Genomic DNA, 20765 nt, shown 5'->3' with positions numbered 1-20765 from the left:
TCTGGCCCCGGTAGGGGGTGGGGGGTGTGGCGCAGAGGGATGTTGGGACCCAGTTCTCCGGCAGACCTGGCCCCAGCCCCCGTGAAGAGGCCTATGCCCCCTCTTTTTGTTAGTTGACTCACTCACTCATTTGTTTGCTGCAGCCTGTCTCTCTGGGAGGTGCAGGGGAGGTGAGAACTTGGCCCTCGGTCAACCCCTCAGACAGCCCCTTACTGCTGAGTCACCTGACCTGCTGAGACTTCCAGCGTCTGGTTCCTTGGATCCCTGGAGCCTCATTAACGATCCCCTACTCCTCCCCCAGTAATTAAAATACTGCTGGCAAAAGAGCCCTAGACTGCTCCCCAGACTGTGGAGCCAGGCTGTGTGACCTGTGCGCTCTGCCCTCTCTGAGCTCAAATGGAGTCCTCATCCGGGAAATGAAGGAGTCCCCTAAGATTCCCAGGAGGGGTCGACCAGGAAGCTGGGAGTGTGGGACAGGACCCAGGTTGGGGGGGAGACTCCAGATGTGCTGACCAGCAGATGTGGCTGTGGGAGACCAGCAAATGCAGCTGAGAGTCGGCTGGGGAGGCTCTGACGGGTCTGGACCATGACTCGCTAACCTGCCCCAGACGGGCACCAGGCCTTCCAGCCTCCGTGTGTGCCCTCAGGGCCCGGATTCGGCTTCCGGGGGACAGCCCTGAGTTCTGACTGTCTCCCTGCAGCTGGGAGCTAGCCCTCTGACCAGTCTCTGCCTCACACTCTCACTCACAGAGGGGGCAAAGGAGCGTCTGTGTGGGGAGGGCTGCCTTAGAGGGACATCCCCAACCCACACAGGGGTCCCCGGGGCTCCCCTTCTCCAGCCATCTGGACTGGTCTCATGTCAAGGCCGTCCTCGTGACCACTGGCGCCTGGGTTGACCGCATCCCCAGAGCCCGGGCCAGGTAACTCAGGTGGTTAAGCATCACCCTGATGCGCCAGGATTGTGAGTTTGATTCCCAGTTAGGGCACATATAAGAATCAACTAATGAATTCATAAATAAGTCGAACAACAAAGTCGTGTCTCTCTCTCTCTCTCCCCCTCCCTCCCTTCTTCTTCTTCTCTCTCTCTGAAAAGCTGACAACGCTTATTAAACTTACATTACAATTACTTTATACTTCAGTTTCCCCCACTGAAATTTCTTTCATTACAGAGATTTAGAATCTTTATTTCAGCCTAAGAAATAAGAAATGGAACCAAAGACTCAAATCTGAAGCAAATTATTTCTGCAGAATTTTCCCACAGAACAGTAGAAGAAGTCAAATCAGATGACATTTTGTGTCGCCCAGCTGACGTCTCAGATGTTAACGACGACAGGGAATCGTTGGCGAGTCCACCAGTTCAAGTGGAATCACGTGCCGTGTGGTCTCTTGTGACTGGCTGCCTCCACTCAGCATAATGTTTCCAAGGTCCATTCATGTAGTAGCAGGTGCCAGTACTTTATTTCTCTTTATTGGTGGATAACATTCCGTTTCATATTCCACGTTTTATTTACACATTAAGCATCTGATGGACGTTTGGGTCGTTTCCACTTTTTGGCTGTTGTGAATGATGCGGCTGTGAACGTTCGTGTACAAGTTTCTGGGGGGGGGGGGCACGTATTTCCATTTATCTAAGATATTTTCCTAGGAGTGGAACGAGGGTCATATGATAACTATTTTTAACCTTTTGAGGGACTGCCAGACTGTTTTCCAAAGCATTTGAATTATTTTATATTCCCACCAGCGGTGGATGAGGATATTTCCACGTCCTCGCCAACACTTGCTGTTATCTCTCTTTTTGATTGCAGGCATTTTACAGGATGTGAGGTGGTATCTCACTGTAGTTTTGTGCATTCCCCTGATAGCTAATGATGTTGAATTTCTTTTCATGCAAATTCATCTTCGCACCATTTTTCCTGACTGTGCCCTAGGTTTAATCCTTGCCTACAGGTCATTTCTTCATTTTAGCATCCTTTGGTATCTGGGAAGGCTGGGGATTTTCAAACCTAGCAGTTCCTGGCTTGTTTTTATTTAAAAGCAGAGTTATCTCCTCTCCTATTTTACTAGGAACAGCAAGAAGCCAGGAGGCACCTTTCACGCTATGGCAGGAACTTTTCTCAGCTACATCACCTACTTCTTTAGGTACATTTTTTACTTTCCATGTTACTGTGGGCGGCCATGTTGCTAAACCTTCTGCCACAATTTACAAGGATTTCCTTTTCTTTTGTTTCTTAAAACATCTTTCTCCCTTTCCTTTATATATTTTTAGATTTTGTTTATTTTTAGAGAGAGGGGAAGGAAGAAAGAGAGAGAGAGAGGGAGAGAAACACCAATTCGAGAGAGAAACATCAATCGGTTGCCTCTTGTACACTCCCCAACCAGAGATGGAACCCAAAACCCAGGAATCGAAATGGTGACCCTTCGCTTTGTGGGATGACACCCAACCAACTGAGTGACATCTGTCAGGGCTCCCTTTCCTTTGAGCTCTTATTCAAAGCCTCCTCAAAGACCATTAAACTTCTAACAGATCCTTCAAAGGGATTTATGCTTTCACTACCACTTTTCTCTATCTCTCTTTTTTAAAGGTTTTATTTATTTTTAGAGAGAGGGGAAGGGAGGGAGAAAGAAAGGGAGCGAAACATCAGTGTGTGGTTGCCCCTCACATGCCCCCTACTGGGGACCTGGCCCACAACCCAGGCATGTGCCCTGATTGGAACTGAACCAGCAACCCTTTGGTTTGAAGGCCGGCACTCAATCCACTGAGCCACACCAGCCAGGGCTTGCTACCACTTTTCTCAAAGTCCTTCTTGCTTCTGATCTTTTCTAGTTCCAAAGCTTCTCCCACATTTGACTTTTCATTTTCATAGCATCTTATTTCCAAGGACTGGAATTAGTTATCTGCATTAATTATATATACTACTTTTATCTGTATTTGTTCTCTATTGCTGTACAACAAATCACCACTAAATTAGGGACTTAGAACAATAAACTTCGTTATTGTACACCACGTCCGAGTATCCTGTGTTGTTCTGGCTCAACGTACCTCATAAGGTTGCAGTCGAGATGTCACTGGGGACTGAAGTATCCACTTCCAAGATCATTGTGGGTGGCAAATCATTGCAGTTTCTTGCCAGGTGGACCTCTCCCCAGACTGCTGGAGTGTCCTTAGGGTGTGGTGTTGGCTTCCCCAAGAGTAAGTGATCCGAGAGAGCAAGGCTGAAGCTGCAATCAATGTCTTTATGACCTAGCTTCATGATTCACATACCAGCATTTCCACAGTATTCTCTTTGTTACACAAGTCAGTCATATTCATTGTGGGAGATGCGACACATGGGTGTCCTATACGGGAAGACGAGATTTACAGGGGTTAGTACTGGAGGCCATACACCACAGCAGGGGGAGCCTGGGCACAGCTGTGGAGTGCTGACGCTGGCTGCGCAGAGCTTGTGGCCGAAACTGAGCCTGGGGTCCTGGTGGCAGTGTTAGAGCACTGTGTCAGGTTGGGCCACTACCCAGACCCTGAGGGTGGACGGAGATCAGGGTCACACCTGGTCTGAGAGCAGAGCTGGAGCTTTACCTTCTCCTCCCCCTACCCTCACCGGGGTCCCCAAGTGCCTCTCGCCAGAAGAGGCAGGGTCCCTGGGCAGGCCTCTGGAAAACCCTCTGACTGCCTACCCACCACTTCTAGCATCCCTAGAGGCGGGGACCTCTGCCTTTCTGCAAAAATGGAAGTGGGCCAGAGCCAACCTCACACCCACACACTGATAGGATAATTCCACGTTCTTGGGCACACTCCTCTGGACCCCTCCAATTAGACAAGCAGCGGCCAAGCACACACTCACAGACTGACAACCCCTACCCTAGCCCCCAAGATACTGCCACAGAGCCTGGAGGGGGATCGGCAGGTGGGGCGGGGCCAGAGTGCACGGTTTCTGGCCCCCGGAACTACATTTCCCAGAAGGGTGTGCCACACGCTCATCGGCGTCGGGACCTCAGAGCAGCCCTGGTGCCCTGATGCTCTCTGGGAAATGGAGTACGCTGCCTGCGCGGCGCAAAGGCTCACGGGAGTAGTAGTTTGCGTCTGGCCAGCGCAGGCGCACTTTCCCCATGGTGGCCGCTGGGCTGCTCCTTTGTTGTGGCCGTTGTCCTTTTGTGGGAGGCCGGTCGGCTCGCTAGCGTATCCGTCCGTCCGTCTTTCGGTCTGTCTGTCCGCCCCGGAGCCTGTCTGCTGGCCGCGCTCCGCGCCCACTGGCTGCGGGTGCTTTGGGTGGCCGAGCCCCAGGCCTGCCTGGCCCCGCGAGCGGTCCCCGGGAGGAGTGTGACAGGCTGCGTGGGGCGCGGCGATGGGGCGTGCGCGCAGCCTGGGGTGCAGAGCTCCTGCTGGGCTTGCCTGGCCCCGACCTCGGCGGGGCGCAGGACCACTGTGACCGTGCAGCCGGGAGTGCACGCGCAACCCCACGGGGCTCCCCTACTGGCCGTTGTCCCTGAGCCCCAGGAGCAGGACCCGCTTTCTGGGCCTGGCCTGGGGCCCAGGAGGCTGCAGAGCTGCCCACGCCTCCGAGGGACGCTGCCAAGGGCCGCCATGGAGACCCCTGCCCCGAAGCCCCAGGAGACAGGTACAGACTTTTAGTCGGTGGGTCAGTGGGTTTGTAATTGAGATTGAGCCTCAAGAGCGTTCGGGCTAGTTTCCCAGAGGCACCAGCAGAATCAGGCCTCCTGCCTCTTCGCTGCACAACCATTTATTTGTTCCCACTGTCTTGAACATGCTTTGAGAGGACGGGAATGGCAGTGTTTTTCCTTATTAATTGGAGGTCTGACACTGAGTGGCAGAATTAGCCCCTGATGCTGTGTAAGATTGTGCCAGGTATTGGGGCTCGCTCCCCACTCCATACGAGGGGGCAGTTCCTGACCCCTCTGATTCTCCCGGGTGCCAGGGGTGGGGTGGTTTTCAGCTCCATCAATGCGCCTGAAGGTTATAGCTGAACAGCCCGCCCTTACTCATGTCTCCTTCCCAGCTCTGTCCTCGCAGGACCCTGCTGCTCCTCTCAGAGGGAATCCAGAGAATACATTGGGCCAGGGTCTCCTGGATGCCAAATCTGAGGTGAGTGGTGTCTTTTCTTCCTTCTAAATATCTTGTTCTTTATGAAGAGTGTTGGCAGCTTCCTTCCCCTGCCCAGGATCTTCAGTCATTGAAGCCACCCCCCCATGCCCCCGAAACTAATCTGGGAGCCTGCTCTCCTGCTCTCAGAAAGCCCAGTTGAAGAGGGTCCAGGTGATGCCCCAGGGGTGGCCTGAAGATAACTGTCCCTTCCAGCCCCCTTCACTTCAATGGGTGGGTCAGGTGTCCAGCACTGCGCTGTGCCAGGAGCTCCAAAGAGTGATTTTAGTGGAACTCCTGCAAGTAGGTCTCCCAAGATTACTTCGTTTGTCTCTACTTAAAGACCCAGGCGCTGTTTGTGGCAGCTGGTGCTGGTTTGGGGGAGGTTTCTGGCATGGAAGCCGGTATGGAACAGCTAAAGGAGGGGCTGTGTTGCAGCACTGGGGTAAGAGTGGCGGTAGGGGTCGCCCCTTTGTGCTGTTCCTCTGTACTGGGCCCCTGGCCTGGGGCCTGCACAGAAAGCCTGGAGTTGTAGAGGATGGGGGCTCAGCAAGGAATTGACCCTGGGGCCACGTCTTCAGCGAAGCAGGGCCCGGGTCCCTCCTTTCGCAGACAGGGTTTGTTCTACTGAGAGACTGCCCCTGCCCATCACGGTGTTTAGGGGGGGCACGGCTGGTAAGGGGAGTGTGGGGTAGCCCCCTCAGCTTTCTTTTGATTAGTGTTTATAGGGCATGTATTTCCCCACTCTTTCACTTTCTAAATCTCTGTCTGTGTATTTGAAGTGGGTTTCTGTAGCTGGCATCTAGTTGGGTCTTACTTTTTAAATTCAATTGGACCATCTCTAATTTTTAATTGGAGTTTGAACATTCATATTTCATTTTATTATGGGTATGGCTGGATTGATTCACATCTACCATTTTGCTGTTTGTTTTCTATATGTTTTGTAAGTCTTTTTAATTACTGAGTTTTTTTATTTTCTTAAATGTTTTCTCAAAAATTTTTTTTCAGCTACAGTTGACACTCAGTATTATTGTCTATGAGGTTCAGAGGTACAGCATAGTGATTTGACATTCATATAATTTAGGAAGTGTGCCCCCCAAAGGTCCAGTACCCACCTGGCACCATACCTAGTTATTATAATATTATTGGCTTTATTCCTTATGCTGTGGTTGACATTCTGTGACTGTTTTGTAACTACCAATTGTATTTCTCACTCCCTTTTCCACCCAGCCCTCCCACCTCTCCCATCTGGCAAACCTCAGTCTGTTCCCTGTTCCCATGAGGCTGCATCTGAAACTAATACAGAAGAATATTGAATGTAAAAATATTGTTTAAGTGAAATCGTGGTATTTATCTTTCTCTGACTTATTTCACTTAGCATAATACCCTCTAGGTCCACGCAGTTTGGTGCGGATGGTAAGATTTCATTTGTTCTTGCGGCCGAGTGACATCCCCTTGCAGACACGCACCGCTTCCTTTATCCACTTGTCTGCCGATGGGCACTTGGGCTGCTTCCATAGCTTGGCCGTTGTAAATAGCGCCGCAGTGAACATAGGGTGCATGTATCCTTTCAAATTAGTGTTTTGGATTTCTTCAGATAAATACCCAAAAGTAGAATTGCTGGGTCATAAGGTAGTTCTAGTTTTAATTTATTGAGGAACCTCCATACTGATTTCCCCAGTGGCTGCACCAATCTATAACCCCACCAACAATGCATGAGAGCTCCCTTTTCTCATACCCTCATCAACACTTTTTGTTGATTTATTGGTGACAGCCATTCTGACAGGTGTGAGGTGGTATCTTGTTTCAGTTTTAATTTGCATTTCCCTGAAGATGAGTCATGCTCAGCATCTTTTCGTGTGTCTGTTGGCCAACTGTACGTCCTCTTTGGAGAAATGTCCGTTCAGGTCCTCTGCCCATTTTTTAATTGGATTGTTTGGGGGGTTTTTTGGTGTTAAGTTCTGTATAAGTTTTGGATATTAACCCCTTATTGGCTGTATCACTGACAAGTATCTTCTCCCAAAAGCTTTGCTGTGCAAAAGCTTTTTAGTTTGATGTAGTCCCATCTGTTTATGTTCCCCTGCCCGAGGAGATATATTCAAAAAATATACATTACTAAGAGCAGTTTCGGAGAGTTTACAGCCTATATTTTCTTCTAGGAGTTTTATGGCTTCAGGTGTTACAGTTCAGTCTGTACTCCATTTTGACTTAGTCCTGTATATGGTGTAAGAAGGTTGTCTAGCTTGATTTTTTTGCATGTATCTTTCCAGTTTTCCCAAACCCATTTATTGAATAGACTGTCTGTACCCCATCGTATGTCCTTGCCTCCTCTGTCACAGACTAATTACCGTACAGGCGTGGGCTTGTTTCCAGCCTCTCTATTGCGTCCCGTTGGTCTGTGTGTTGGTTTTTGTGCCAGTGCCGTGCTGTTTTGATTACTATAGCTTTGTAGTGTAGACTGATGTCAGGTAGTGTGATACCTCCAAGTTTCTTCTTTTTTTTTTAAGGATAGGGCATTTTGCATATTATCTTATTTATTTGTTTGTTTGTTTAGAGGGGAAGGGTGGGAGAAAGACAGGGAAAGGAACATCCATGGGGAGATAAACATTGATTGCTTGCCTCTCACACCCTGACCGGGGACCGAACCTGCAACCCAGGCTGTGCCCTGATGGGACCAGTGATCTTTTGCTTTTCAGGACAACGTCCAACTGAGTCACACCAGTTAGGGCCAAAGTTATTCTTTCTCAAGATTGCTGTGGCTATTTGGGGGTTGTTTTGTGTCTGTTTTTATTGTTTCTCCCTTAATGCCGCCTTTTGGGGGTAAACAAATACTCTTTTAATAGACTCTTACTTCATCTGACTTTATTAACTTGTTTTTCCTGTTAGTTACTTGATTGGATGCTAGACATTGTGAATTTTACTTTGTTGAGTGTTGGGTTTTTTTGGATTTCCTTTCTTTCTTTTTAAGAGTGAGGGGAAGGGAGGAGGGGGTGGAGAAACATGGATGTGAAAGAGAAACACGCATCGGCTGCCTCTCCTATGCACTCCAGCCGGGGACCGAACCTGCAGCCCAGGCAGGTGCCCTGACCGGGAGTCGAACTGACGACCTTTCTTTTTGCTTTGTGGGATCATACCCAACCACACCAGTGAGGGCTTGGAGTTTCTTAAATATTTCTGGGATTTGTCTTGGGATGCAATGTAATTACTTAGGATCAGTTTGATCCTTTAAGGCCTGCTTTTAGGGTTTGTGAAGGTGGGTGCGGAGAAGCGTAGTCTCCGGCCCATCTGGCCTTACCTCTGAGGCAGCGCCCGCCCTTCCTGTGCCTGTGCAACCGGAGGGTGTTGCACACTGGCTGCCTGGCACGTAGCTATTCCCAGCCCCGCGTGAGTGCAGATAATTGTTCTGCCTGCTTCCTTTGGTGTCTCTTTCCCGTTTGGGTGGTTTGCTGAAGGCACAGGCCCACCAGCCCTGTCAGTCTCAAGCGCAGCCGCAGTTCCGAGTCTATAGGCTCCCTCCGCGCTGGCATTTCGCCTGCAGGATTCAGTCTCCCGGTCTCTGCAAACTCTGTGCTCCGTCTCCTCACCTCCAAAGGCCACAGGCTCTGGGCTCCCACCCTGGACACTGCTGCCTGGAAGCGGGGTGCAGGCAGGAAGGCAGGGCGGTTGGGGGCTCACTTTGTGTCCCCTCTCTCAGGAGTCTGTTCTGAGCTGCCCCTTGTTCAGGGTCTGGAAGCCACCCACTGTTTCGTCTGTTTTGCCCAGTTTATTGTGTGTTTGAAGGAAGGGGGCACATCTGGTTTCTGTTAGCCCTCTGCGACTGAAGCAGAACACGAAACCCAGTTTTTACCGAGCTGTTGCTCCACTCGTCCTGCCTTTCTCGTCCTGCCTCTTGCAGAATACAAATACTGTCAACTGGGGCTAGATGTCTTCTTACTCTGGTCACAGCGCCGCCTCCCACTGCCCTGATGCCCCTCGTGCACTGTGCGGGAGCTCCCCTCCCCTCCCACTCCTCTCCAAACTCAGTTCACTTCACGGCCGAGGCCCTGTGGGCCCCACCTCTTTGCCCCCATCCCACCTCCCACTGCCGTCTGTCCCTCTTCTAATGCCTGAGACAGCAGGCGTCCCTGTCACTACTCTGGAGGCAGCACAAACTGCTGTTTCTTCTCTTCTTGTAGCGGCAGGAGCAGGGTCCCCAACCTCCTGGCGTGCCCTGCCAGGGGGGTGCGAGGTGGCCGCCTGGGGGCGCTCAAGACTCGCATGCTCTTACCTGGTTTCACTATTCATCCTCAACCACTGGAGGCCGCTCCATTCCCTAGTTGAGAAACTGACGCTCAAGGACGCTGCTTGGCCAGACCAGCATGGCGACATCGGTTCCTGCTCTGCTCTGATTTACCTTCTTCATTGGAAAATAATTTAATTTACAGAAACAGTGTTTGCTGTGTAATGAGTTAGCAATCTGTCGATAACCTTTCCCCTGCACACAGGCGCGTTTTCCTGAGACAGCTGGTGTCCTCAGCTTTGGCGCTGGCTCTTCCAATCTCCTTGTTCACATAAACAAGCCCAGCCACACACAGACACAGAATTAAACGTGTCGTTTCAAAAGTGCAATCGTATTGGACACGTTCCAGTGCCTCTCTTTGTCTTTACTGAGATATAATTCACACTCCAGTAAATCCACACTTTCCAAGTACACAATTCAGTGGTTTTTAGTATATTCACAAAGTAGTCCAGCCATTATCACCACCAATTTTAGAACATTTTCATCACCCCCCAAAGACTCTTAATACCCATTAGCAGTCACTCCCCATCCCCGCCCCGCCCAGACGTACTTGGCGTCTCTATTTGCTTATGCTGGGCATTTCCTACCAGCCGGGCACACAGCCTGTGCCTTCCTGGTCTGGCTTCCTCCACTCCGCACGCGGTGAGCCGCACTCCTTCGGATGGCTGCGCTAGTTATTTCCTGTGTTCTGCCCGCGTGCCCGCACCCGGACTCAGTAGGCCGTCCCAATGCCCGTGGCTGGTTGGTTTGGTAAGCGGGGCAGTGCGACGGCCACCCTTGCATTTGCCTCCCTCTGGGCAGGAACTCTTGTTCTGTGGTGCAAACGCCCACAAGGGTGCAAGTTCCCACTCCTGCCGAAAGTGCGTTGTGTTGCCAGTCACCAGGTTATTAGTGCTGCTGTGAAAGGTGAAAAGCGCTATCTTATTTTTGTTTGGATTTGCATTTTCCTGACAGAAATCACTAATCTTTTTATAAGTCCGTTGGAAATTTACATCTCTTCCTTGAATGGCTTTTTTTTGTTTTTAAATTTTTGAAACATTTAGGACAGAGAAATAATATCTTATGTATCTACTTTGCAAATTGAACAAATGTCTAAATTTTGTCATATTTGCTTCCGGTCACTTAAAAAATAAACTATTGCCCCTAAAGACAAAGTGCTTTCACGCCCTCCCTGGTCCCCTTGCCTCCGGCTTTTGCCTGCCCAGGACAGTGTCGGGGGGTGATGACCAACAACAGACACCAGAGGGCGCCCTGACGGGAGCCTCACCACAGTGCAAGGACTTAGGCACTGTCAGCGTCTCGTCCTACCAGCAGGCGGCTGAGGCGTCCCTCCACTCACATAGCTAGTAAGAGCAAGAGTGGGGAGCCGGCGCCCTTATCTGCCGGGTGGTGGAGCTAGATGCACACCTGGGCATTTGTATACGCCGGGCGGTACTGTGTGCAGTTCTAGATGGTTCTGCGAGGGCCATCACACTGGTGTGTTTCCCTCAGGCTGCTTTTGTGCCCAGTGCTGCGCTCTTAAGAGACCCCCACCGGGTCGGGTCTGTCCGTCTATCCCGTCCTTTCCACTGCTGCCCGGTGTTCTTTCTGCCCCTCCGCGCCCACCAGTGGGCAATCAGTTTGTCTCCTGGGTCTTCCCGGGCACTCTAGGCTGGGTAGGAGTTTCAAAGTGGACTTTCGAGGCCCAGGTAACACACCCTCTCAGCCTTACTAGGAACAGTTAAATGGAATGTTTCTCCACCACACACCAGCCCAAAGGTGTCTCTTGTTTTTATTTTTCTTAATGATTTGTCAGCATTCCATACAGAAAATGTAAATTTTCATGGAGCAAATAGAAATGTCTTCATGGCATCTGGGTTTCCCATTGCACCACCCAGGGACTCACAGAACTGCCCCCAGATGTCTCATGTTTAGGTCCTTGCTCCACCTGGAGCTGCACCGTGTGTGGTGTGAAGAGTGGTTTAATCTTTCTTACTTTTTGTGTTGACATTTGTCTTAGCTTGGGCTGCCGTAACAAAATGCCACAGACTGGGTGGCTGACGCAGCAGAAACTTCTCACGGTTCGGGGAGGCTGGAAGTCCGATGGGGGGGCCTCATCCCCAGGTCCTCGCATGGCCTTCCCTCCCTGCACGTGTGTGGAGGGGTCGCTGTGGCCCTGTTCTCACAGGGCACGTCCCATTGGATTAGGGCCCATGTAACCTCAGTTCCCTCCTAAGGACCCGTCTTCTGGGGGTTAGGACAAATTTACAGGTACAAAGTTCAGGGAGACGGCTCAGTCCACAGCGATATTGGTAACTATCTGAAAGTATAAGCCACCTTTAGACCTAAAGGTCAAAACTCCTGTGGCCCAGGGTCCCCACTTGCGCTGACTGCCCAGTAAGCCTCCGGTAGGCATGTGGCGTCTTCTCAAGGCTTGCCAGCCTGTGTCCCTCACCTAACTGGGCGCTTGTGTGGATCCAGAGCTCCTCAGGGAATCTGGTGGCCCTGGGAGCTTGGCCCCACACCAGACCCTTCCCAGCAAATACTTACAAGGTGGGAACCAGGCCTCCCTCCCTTGGTTTCTTCTTTGTCTTTATGTCCAGCGTAACTACACCCTCACTACTCAGTTCAGCCAGGCTTCAGAGCACCGCGTCTTTGAGGAGAGAGCAGTTAGTCGGTGGCTGCTTAGGAAGCAGCCCACTGCCCATGCTGCTTGGGGCAGAGCCCTGGCAGGCCCTGAGAGCTTACTCGCCGACTGGGTGGGATCCAGAGCAGGCTTGCAGCGTGCTGGGTATGGAGACAGTCGAGGCGACAGCCTGGAGGCTCCGGAGTGGGTGAGGCACCCCAGGCAGCAGAAGAGCCTAGGAATCGAGGGCAGAAGTACAAAGGTCGTCATTTGGGGCATTTGTGATGCTTGGATCCAGAGTGACCACATGGGAGGAGGGGTCACCCTGCAATCAGTGGCCAGCACTGGAGGAAGGTGGGATGGGCTGGGACTCAGGCCTGGGGAGGGCGGAGGAGCGGGAGCTCTGGTGAGAAGGAGGGGCGGGCAGGCAGGAAGGATGCGGAGTGGCTCCACTGGTCTCTTAGGCACAGAACTTGCTGGTGAGTACAGGGTTTCCCTCCTTAGGGTTGGTAATGGCTTTCTGTCTAGGGTCAAGTCCTTCTGCAGTGGTGAGATTCGAACAGGGTTTCTGGGTTCTTTCAGGTTCTCTAAGTCTGACGTCCTTGACCCTGGTAAGCACAGCATCTCACCCAGAACTTACCACAGCAGCTTTCCATCCCCCACGGCCTGTGCACACGGGCTGCTCAGTTATCCGGGCCCTCCCGGTTCAGAAGGCCAGGTCCAAATGGTGGTTCCTGGCCCAGCCGTGGTGTGTACATCAGGGCTGTATGACAGATGGCCTCTCCCACCACCTTCCATGCTTGGGAGAAGGTCACCAGGGTCAACCCTTAACTCCCTTGGAAGCATGAACGCCATCGGAGTCACTGCAGTCCCGGGTGACTGAGGACATGCATGTCATCCCAGGAGTCGGTGACTTTCAAGGATGTGGCCGTAGACTTCACCCAGGAGGAGTGGGGCCAGCTGGACTCTCCGCAGAGGGCCCTGTACCGCGACGTGATGCTGGAGAACTACCAGAACATTCTCGCCCTGGGTAAGATGGCTCCCTGAGGCTTGGAGTCTACGGTCGGGCACCCCGCCACACGTAGGTATTACTGAGTCTCCCTTCAGCACCCGCACTGACCGGTGCCGGGCTCTGCAGGGTGTGGGGGCGCGGTCTCTGTGCCCCAGGCCCTCTGGCAGGGCTCTGCGGTGCCACTGGCATCCTTGCCTGAAGGTGTGGCTGGTCACAAGGCAAACCAGAACGGGAGGGTGGATGGGGTCCTGGAAGCCCAGCTCCCCTGGAGCTTTCCAAGGGAGAGGAAGGCGGGGGTGTGTCCATATCTGTGGGTTCCTCAGAGGGCCTGCCTCAGTTTGGGTCCCCATTCTGAGACCCGCATCCTCGGGGATGGCACACACCTCTCAGTGCCAGCCCGCACTGTTCCCGGGGCTGTCTGTCTGTCCTATCTGCTGGTTCTGGAGAGCCTCGGCCACAGAGCCATGCCACCTCCTCCCCGCAAGCAGGGCCTCCGGTCTGCAAGCCGGACGTGATCTCCCATCTGGAACGAGGCGAAGAGCCGTGGCAGGTGCCCAGGGAAGTGCCCGGAGGGGCTCATCCAGGTGAGAGGGGGTGCAGTGGAAGTGCACGGAGCCCCCACCCCAGCGCCCCTTTCACAACCCCATGTGGGCCTCCCACCACAGCCTGTTTTCATTTCACAGCCCCTGCCCCAGCTCCGTCTGCGCCTGTTCAGTGCCCCTCTAGACACCCCCCTCCTGCCTCCCTCCTTCAGCACACCATGGAGCACTGGCCATGTGCCAGAGCTGTGCTGGGAACGCAGCTGGAGAACAGGCAAAGACATCTGCCTTCTGTTGGCGGAGACAGAAGTAACTTCTACGTGTATAGGGATGTTTAGCAAGCGGCGGCTTCCAGATGGCACCAAGGAAAATGAAGCAGGACAGGGGCAGGCGTGAGTGTGGTACTGGGGTCAGTTTGCTCATCGAGGAAAGGGCAGAGGCAGCCTGAGGGTGGGGAGAGACGGGGAGACAGTTCACAGAGGTGGCTCCAAAGAAGACGTCCCTTCCAGGATGCGAAGCTGGCAGAGGCTTATTTAGATTTCAAAGAGAGGTGTGTACATCTCAAGGGCAGAGAATGCATTTACAGTGTCAAGTGTTCTAAAGGAAATGTTGCAGAGAGGTGGGCTGGGGGAGTTCCTTTTCCCCTTCGAACAGGGACACTTTAAATGTAATTATCGTTTTGGACTTCTGTTTATCTGGGCCAGCACTGACCCGGCTTTGACACACAACAGGCTCTTGGTTGGTGTTTCAGCGAGTGCATCATATCCACGAGCGCTTCTCATTTCCTACCCCCTGCTCTTTTCAGAATTCCCTTCAGGGGTTCCTTTCCCTGTTTTTCTCGTCTTCCCTTATTGCTAGCTTGTTTGCCTGTTTCTCTGCTTCCCAGCTCCCTTGCTCTGTTAGTCACTGCTCTCTCTCTTTTTTAAAGAGTTTATTTTTTTAGAGTGGAAAGGAGGGAGAAAGAGAGGGCAAGAAACATCAGTGTGTGGTCGCCTCTTGTGTGCCCTCTATTGGGGACCTGGCCCACAACCTAGGCATATGCCCTGACTGGGAATCGAACCAGCGGCCCTTTGGTTCACAGGCTGGCACTCAATCCACTGAGCCACTCCAGCCATGGTTGCCGCGCTCTTTTCTATGCTTATCTACCCCTCCGAGTCAGATCTCAAGTCTGCGTTCCAGGGCCTCGCCTCCACCTGCTCACAGAAAGTTGTATTTCCACTTCTTACAGAATGGGAGCCCAGGCCTGCGGTGAAGGGGGAGCTGTGTCAGCAGCAGAGCCTCTACAAAGAAGAGCCATCCCAGGAGTCGGTTGCGGAGGGGCTGGCGAGGTCCAGTCTCCACATCCCCGGCCCAGGCTCCAGGTGGGCCTGGGAGGGCCCTGTGGCTGCTCTGTCACGAGGCGAAGCTGTGCTCTGGAGGTGCACGCCCAGCCGCTGCGGGGAGGTTCCTGCGCAGGAGCGCTGGCAGGGGCATGAGGCTTCGGAGGAGGCTTTCCCCCTCAGGTGCACCCACTTGGCCCAGCAGAGCAAAGGAGCTCTCATTCCTGCGGACGGGGAGCTGCCTGACAGACACGCCGAGAATTTCCAGGGCAGCGAGGCTGTGACCCAGCACCAGAGAACGTGCTCAGAGAGAAACGATCGCAAGTCCAGTGAACAGGGAGAACCCCCGCCCGTGGACAGGCGTCAGGGTGCCCGCCCCACGGAGGGCCTGTTTGCGTGCGGCCAGTGTGGCAAAGCCTTCCACCAGAGCTCGTCCCTCACCCTGCACCAGCGGTGGCACGCCCGGGAGAAGGCCTACCGGTGCAACGAGTGCGGCAAGGCCTTCACCTGGAGGACCAACCTCATCGAGCACCAGAGGATCCATACAGGGGAGAAGCCCTTCCTCTGCGGCGAGTGCGGGAAGGCCTTCAGCTGTCACTCGTCCCTGAACGTGCATCACAGGATTCACACAGGCGAGCGGCCCTACAAGTGTAACGCCTGCGAGAAGGCCTTCAGCTGCAGCTCGCTGCTAAACATGCACCTCCGGGTCCACACCGGGGAGAAGCCCTACAAGTGCAGCGAGTGTGGGAAGGCCTTCAACCAGAGGACGCACCTGACGCGGCACCACAGGATCCACACCGGGGAGAAGCCATATAAGTGTGACGAGTGCGGGAAGGCCTTCACCTGCCACTCGTCCCTGACCGTGCATGAGAAGATCCACAATGGAGACAAGCCATTCAAATGCAACGACTGTGCAAAGGCCTTCAATAACCGCTCACGCCTCACCCTCCACCAGAGGATTCACACCGGAGAGAAGCCCTTCAAGTGCGGCGACTGTGGGAAGGGCTTCAGCTGCCACTCCTACCTGGTCGTGCACCAGCGGATCCACAGCGGGGAGAAGCCCTTCAAGTGCAATGAGTGTGGGAAAGCCTTCAGCTCCCACTCCTACCTCATCGTGCACCAGAGGATCCACACGGGGGAGAAGCCCTTCGACTGCAGTCGGTGCTGGAAGGCCTTCAGCTGCCACTCATCCCTGATCGTGCACCAGCGGATCCACACCGGAGAGAAGCCCTATAAATGCAGCCAGTGCGGCAAAGCGTTCAGCCAGAATCACTGTCTCATCAAACATCAGAAAATCCACTCCGGGGAGAAGTCATTTAAATGTAACGAATGTGGCGAAATGTTCAGCTGGAGTGCCCACCTCACCGAACACCAGAGGATACACAGAGAGGAGAAGCCCTTTGCCATCCAGTTCAACAAGCATTTGCTGGGCACGTACTATGTTCCCAGCAGCCTGCTGGACGCGAGTGGCATGGGCGTGAGCGGCATGGACCCCATAAACTCGCTGGACGTGGCTGAGCTCCTCTGTGTGGTTCAGCCCTCGGCCAGCAAGAACTTCCCCCTGGGCAGCAAACCTGGAGATTAACCCAGTGTGCTTGTCATCTGGCTTCTCCAGGGTGACCCGGGAAAGCCCGCTGGCTCATGGGTACATGCTGCGACAGACACCCTCTTAGTAGTGGTCGTCCTCTCCCCGGGAGGGGCCACACTGCAGGGGAGCAGAGTCGAGGGCTGGCTGAGGACGTCCCGTGGTCCTGTTTCCATTGATGGGTTGAAGTCACTGGCCAGGGGGCTAGATCTGTCCTGCAGGTAAAGAGGTGTGTCAGTCATCGCGTCCTCAGACAGGTTCCTGACATGACCTCGGCCAGGAATTCCATCTGGGAACTGGTATGTTGAGAATAATACGAAGAAGTATTAAAAACCAGAGTTCTGAACGGCATTACCTCCAAATGAACGTTACTGCATTCCTGGAGGGGAGGATAACCTTGGGTGACTGGAGTTTGGGAAAGAGTGGATTTCCTGGACTCACCCCACTTAAGTGGCTCTACTACAGGGTCCTTTGTTAGAGGTGGCACCGATGTCACAGAAGCACAGACTGGCATCCGAGTAGCCAGGCCCTGATACGCAGGCATCACGCCTGGCCACCAGGTCCGTGGTGGAAGGTTGTGATTGCAGAGGCAGGGCCTGGCACGCGCGGGGAAGGTGGGCGCAGTGTCGGGAGAGGTGTGTCTAGAAGCATAGCTTCACCCCAAGCTGAGGCTGCCTGGAGGGTCTCCCCATGTACCATGTAGCTCAGCTCATCTGTGCCCCCCGAAGGGCGAAGTGCCTCCACAGAGACCTGTGGGGCAGGAGGATGGCGTTCCTCTGGAATTCTTGTTATTTCTACTCAGTTTTAAGCAAGTACAAGATGCCTTCTCAGTAATAATACTTTGCATTTGTATAGAGCACTATAGTTTATGAAATGCTTTTTAGTATACTTTTTAAATTATGGAGGCAAAATAACCACATTTCAGAAAATGTGGAATAAAGGAGAGAAAACATCCAATATTCTTAATAAAACTGCATTTTGCACTTTGATACTTTACTTCTGCTTTTTTTCATGTTGCATTTTTACTTCACTTTAAACATAGTAGATAATACCACTTTAATCTTTTTTCTCCCACTTAGCAGCATAGAAGGACTTTTCCCCACGTGACTGCCTTTGGAGGTGTGACTCTACGTGGGAGCAAAGTCTTCTATCAGTAGATACTCCTGTTGGATGTTGAGGTTATTTCCATGTTTTCTACTAGTATAAACCATTCTTCATGGAGCGTCTTTTGCATTATACTTTGTTAGCATTTTCTTAGAGTCGGTTCCTAGAAGTGGAAATTTTGCGATAAAGAAATGAATCGTGTAAGGAATCGTCTCAGGACGTTTTGGCTGCATGTTTGCAGAGTGATGCCGTTCCATTGTGAGGACACTGATCCGCGGCACTGGCGAGGTGGGGCCCCTGCTCATTCCCCACACGCCGGCACAGGAGCTGGTCAAAGCTGGGTGTCCAGGTGGCCTTTGCTCAGGGCGTGCTGACAACACAGCAGTGATCCTGGGCCTCTGCCGCTCTGTCACCTTCCAGAGTGTGAGCTGGCCTGGTGTCATGCGGTCCCCGGGGCCACATCGCGTCAGTCATGGGCCCTCCCACACACGTGTCTGGGCGTGGCACGCACATTTTCTATCTTTGTGACTGCATTTTTTTTATGTACAAAGGTCTTCAAACTCTGTTTAATAAGACCAATTTGATTTTTTTCCCTTATATTTTTCTTCGGCTCTTAGAAAGCCTCTTCCTTAAGTCCTTTTTCGTTTCCAAATTTTATATTTAACTCTTAAACCCTCCATCTATTTGGCGTGTGAAATTGAAGGTCCCGCATCATTCCTGAATTACTTCCCTCACCATTTACAGACCTGTCTTTTCTGTTACTGAAGCTCCGCTATTCACTGTCATGTACGGTAGGCCCAGGGCCACTTTCTTAGTAGATTTTTAAAAGCTGTTTTACCTATTCTTCCAGGTGAACCAGGAGTCACTTTCTCAGAACGTCTTCATTCCCCGTACATCTCACTGGGATTTTGATTAGAATTGACTAGTTCGTGAAAACTTAGGTTCCTTATAATCTTGTCTTCACATCAAAAAATGTGGTAGATAGCTGTTCATTCACATCTACCTCTAACCATCAGAGAAAAATTGTACAGCTTTCTTCATAAATGTTCTTACATTCATTCTTGAGTTCATTCTTATTTTGTGGGGTTTGAAAGTTGGGTCTTTCTGTTATAAGATATATAGGACCACTGTTAATTGTATGTCTTCTTGCATTTTTATTTTGTACCTAGTAACTTCACTGAGTTATTCTAACATCTCTAACAGCTTCTCAGTTTATTGGGTTTTCTAGGTAAACAGTCATATCAGCTGGAAATAAAAAACCTCTCCTTTCCATACAGATACCTTTTATTTCATTTTTTGTGGGGTGGGTCAAACCATTTTATTGGGGGCCTTCAGGGGAGGGTCGAAGGCCTGGGAGGACGGATCTGATGTCCTCTGCCCAGCTGGGATCTCACCTCCCCAGTTTCAAAGCCGCTGAAAAAGCTATTTCATTTGATTTTTTTTTAAGATTTTATTTTATTTATTTTTAGACAGAGGGGGAGGGAGGGAGAGAGAGAGGGAAAGAAACATCAATGTGTGGTTGCCTTTCATGCTCCCCCAGCTGAGGACCTGGCCTGCAACCCAGTCACATGCCCTGACTGGGAATCGAACCAGTGACCCTTTGGTTCTCAGGCCAGCACTCAATCCACTGAGCCACACCAGCCAGGGCCGCTATTTCATTTCTTGTCAAAACCCACATTGGTCAGCACTTACAGAGCACCACTCACTGTTGGTGGCAGTGTCATCTGTGGCAGACATGTGTCCATCTCAAAACACTTTGGCCTCTAAGGCTCAGTTGTAGCTGGGCGGCCACACGGTCCAGTTCTGACCCGTGAAGCTCCAGTGGAGACCCGTCATAAATTTGAAAAAGTCTTTGCTTTCCTGATGTGAAAATTGTTCCTCTTCCCCTTCTGCCTGGAACTTGGATGCAATGCCTGGAGGTGTAGTAGCCATCTTGCAACCATGAGACAACTGAGGACAAAAGCCACACATAGTGAAATGGAAAAACAAGGATCCTAAGTCTTGGGTGAAATTTTTGAGCAGCTGTAATAGACACCAGCATTCAACTCCCAGAGTTCCTGCTGTGTGAGGAAAATAAACAGCCTACATCCATTCGGCACTCAGAGTTGTTGTACTCCTCACAGCTCCAGCCTCGGGGACTTCATTCCGACTGCAAGGGAGACGGAGCTAGTGATTTGCTATTAGGAAAATGCCGGCCGTCACCATAACTGATTGTTTATCACATTAATAAACTATCTTTAGAGGCCTAGTTTGCTAAGGCTTTAAAAAGTCAGGATTTGATGCTGAATTTGACCAAACACCTTCCTGGCATAGCTCAGAAATGATTATGTGGGCTTCCTTCCTTGGTATGGAAACAGTTGATTGTGTAAAGGGATTTTCTAACGTATCATCTTTGTGTTATTGGAATAAACCCCATTTAGCAACAGTGCACTAATGTTTACTACATGTTGACTGGCTTTCCTAGAGCCAGGGTGTCACAGCAGAATTGCCCGACAGAGGGAGCCCGAGATTTCACTCTGGTTCAGCCTGGAAATAAACCACCTGTGACTGTACCCAGGAAGAAGGGTATGCCCCCCACCCTCCGCCCCTTCAGTGGCTGGGCTTCATCGATAGGATTGTCCTTCCCATTTGCTCCCGTTTACTAAATAAACAAAAAACAGGTGGGGGTAGGGGCCTCCCCCTGAGCATGGCACAGGGGGCTGGAAGATCCCCTCACATCCGGGGCACAGAGATGCGCCAGAGGCAGCCACTTCCTGGACGACGGGTCAGGATGGGCTTTTATCCGAATCCCTGTATCTGACAGACATGTTACTTTGCAGTCAGGCAATTAGTCCATCACTCTTCCTATGCTGCTGCTCCGGAATGGCGCTGTCGTTCCTGTCCTGACTGGGGCTGTGACTGGCAGAAGCAGGAGGGAGAAGCCAGGCCCACTACCAGGGTTCTGGGGTGCAGCAGCAAACCCCATTTCTTGCCAGTTTGCCTCCAGGAAGGTCGTGCCAGAGGGAGCCACAGGCAGAGACTAGAAGGTGTGAGGGGGGCAGCGAGCCTGCCTCTCGCTCCCCTTCGCCCTGAGCAGCAGAGGGCACAATTGGGCTTCCTGGAATCAGCGGCACTTTGCCTCGTCCAGAGGTCGAAGCGTCTGTGCTGGTTAGGGGTGAGGGGTGAGGTTTGGGTTAGGTTGGGGAGGTTAGGAAAGATGGCGAGGGCTGGGATTAGGGTGGGCTATT

The 20765-nt window shown here is 52.0% G+C and overlaps 1 protein-coding gene and 1 long non-coding RNA gene across 3 annotated transcripts; both read left to right on the top strand.

The window, feature by feature from the left end:
* The first annotated feature begins 1260 nt into the window (after nt 1-1260).
* Nucleotides 1261-2892, top strand: LOC123479447 (uncharacterized). Its single transcript, XR_006655062.2, has 3 exons — nt 1261-1445; nt 2065-2139; nt 2284-2892. It is a non-coding gene; the product is annotated as an uncharacterized lncRNA (long non-coding RNA).
* A 1204-nt stretch (nt 2893-4096) lies between these two features.
* On the top strand, nt 4097-19923 carry ZNF74 (zinc finger protein 74). 2 transcript variants are annotated; one of them, XM_053928791.1, is made up of 5 exons: nt 4097-4613; nt 5013-5098; nt 12883-13009; nt 13477-13575; nt 14759-19923. In XM_053928791.1, the coding sequence occupies exons 1-5, from the start codon at nt 4580-4582 to the stop codon at nt 16432-16434; spliced, it is 2022 nt and encodes a 673-aa protein (XP_053784766.1). In that variant the 5' UTR covers nt 4097-4579; the 3' UTR covers nt 16435-19923. The 2 variants fall into 2 exon arrangements, with proteins under 2 accessions (XP_053784766.1, XP_024413131.2); XM_024557363.4 differs by having other exon boundaries at nt 13480-13575; nt 14759-19922.
* Nucleotides 19924-20765: the final 842 nt, after the last annotated feature.

The sequence above is a fragment of the Desmodus rotundus genome, chromosome 7 (genome assembly GCF_022682495.2).
Source record: "Desmodus rotundus isolate HL8 chromosome 7, HLdesRot8A.1, whole genome shotgun sequence".
NCBI lineage: Eukaryota > Metazoa > Chordata > Mammalia > Chiroptera > Phyllostomidae > Desmodus > Desmodus rotundus.
This window is presented reverse-complemented; position numbering and strand designations above follow the sequence as displayed.

Excerpts from the sequence above, each read along its gene's own strand:
- ZNF74 (XM_053928791.1), top strand. The coding sequence starts at position 4,580 with ATGGAGACCCCTGCCCCGAAGCCCCAGGAGACAG. Across the intron at positions 5,099-12,882 it reads TCCTGGATGCCAAATCTGAG|GAGTCGGTGACTTTCAAGGA; the intron begins GTGAGTGGTGTC and ends ATGTCATCCCAG. Across the intron at positions 13,576-14,758 it reads GCCCGGAGGGGCTCATCCAG|AATGGGAGCCCAGGCCTGCG; the intron begins GTGAGAGGGGGT and ends CACTTCTTACAG.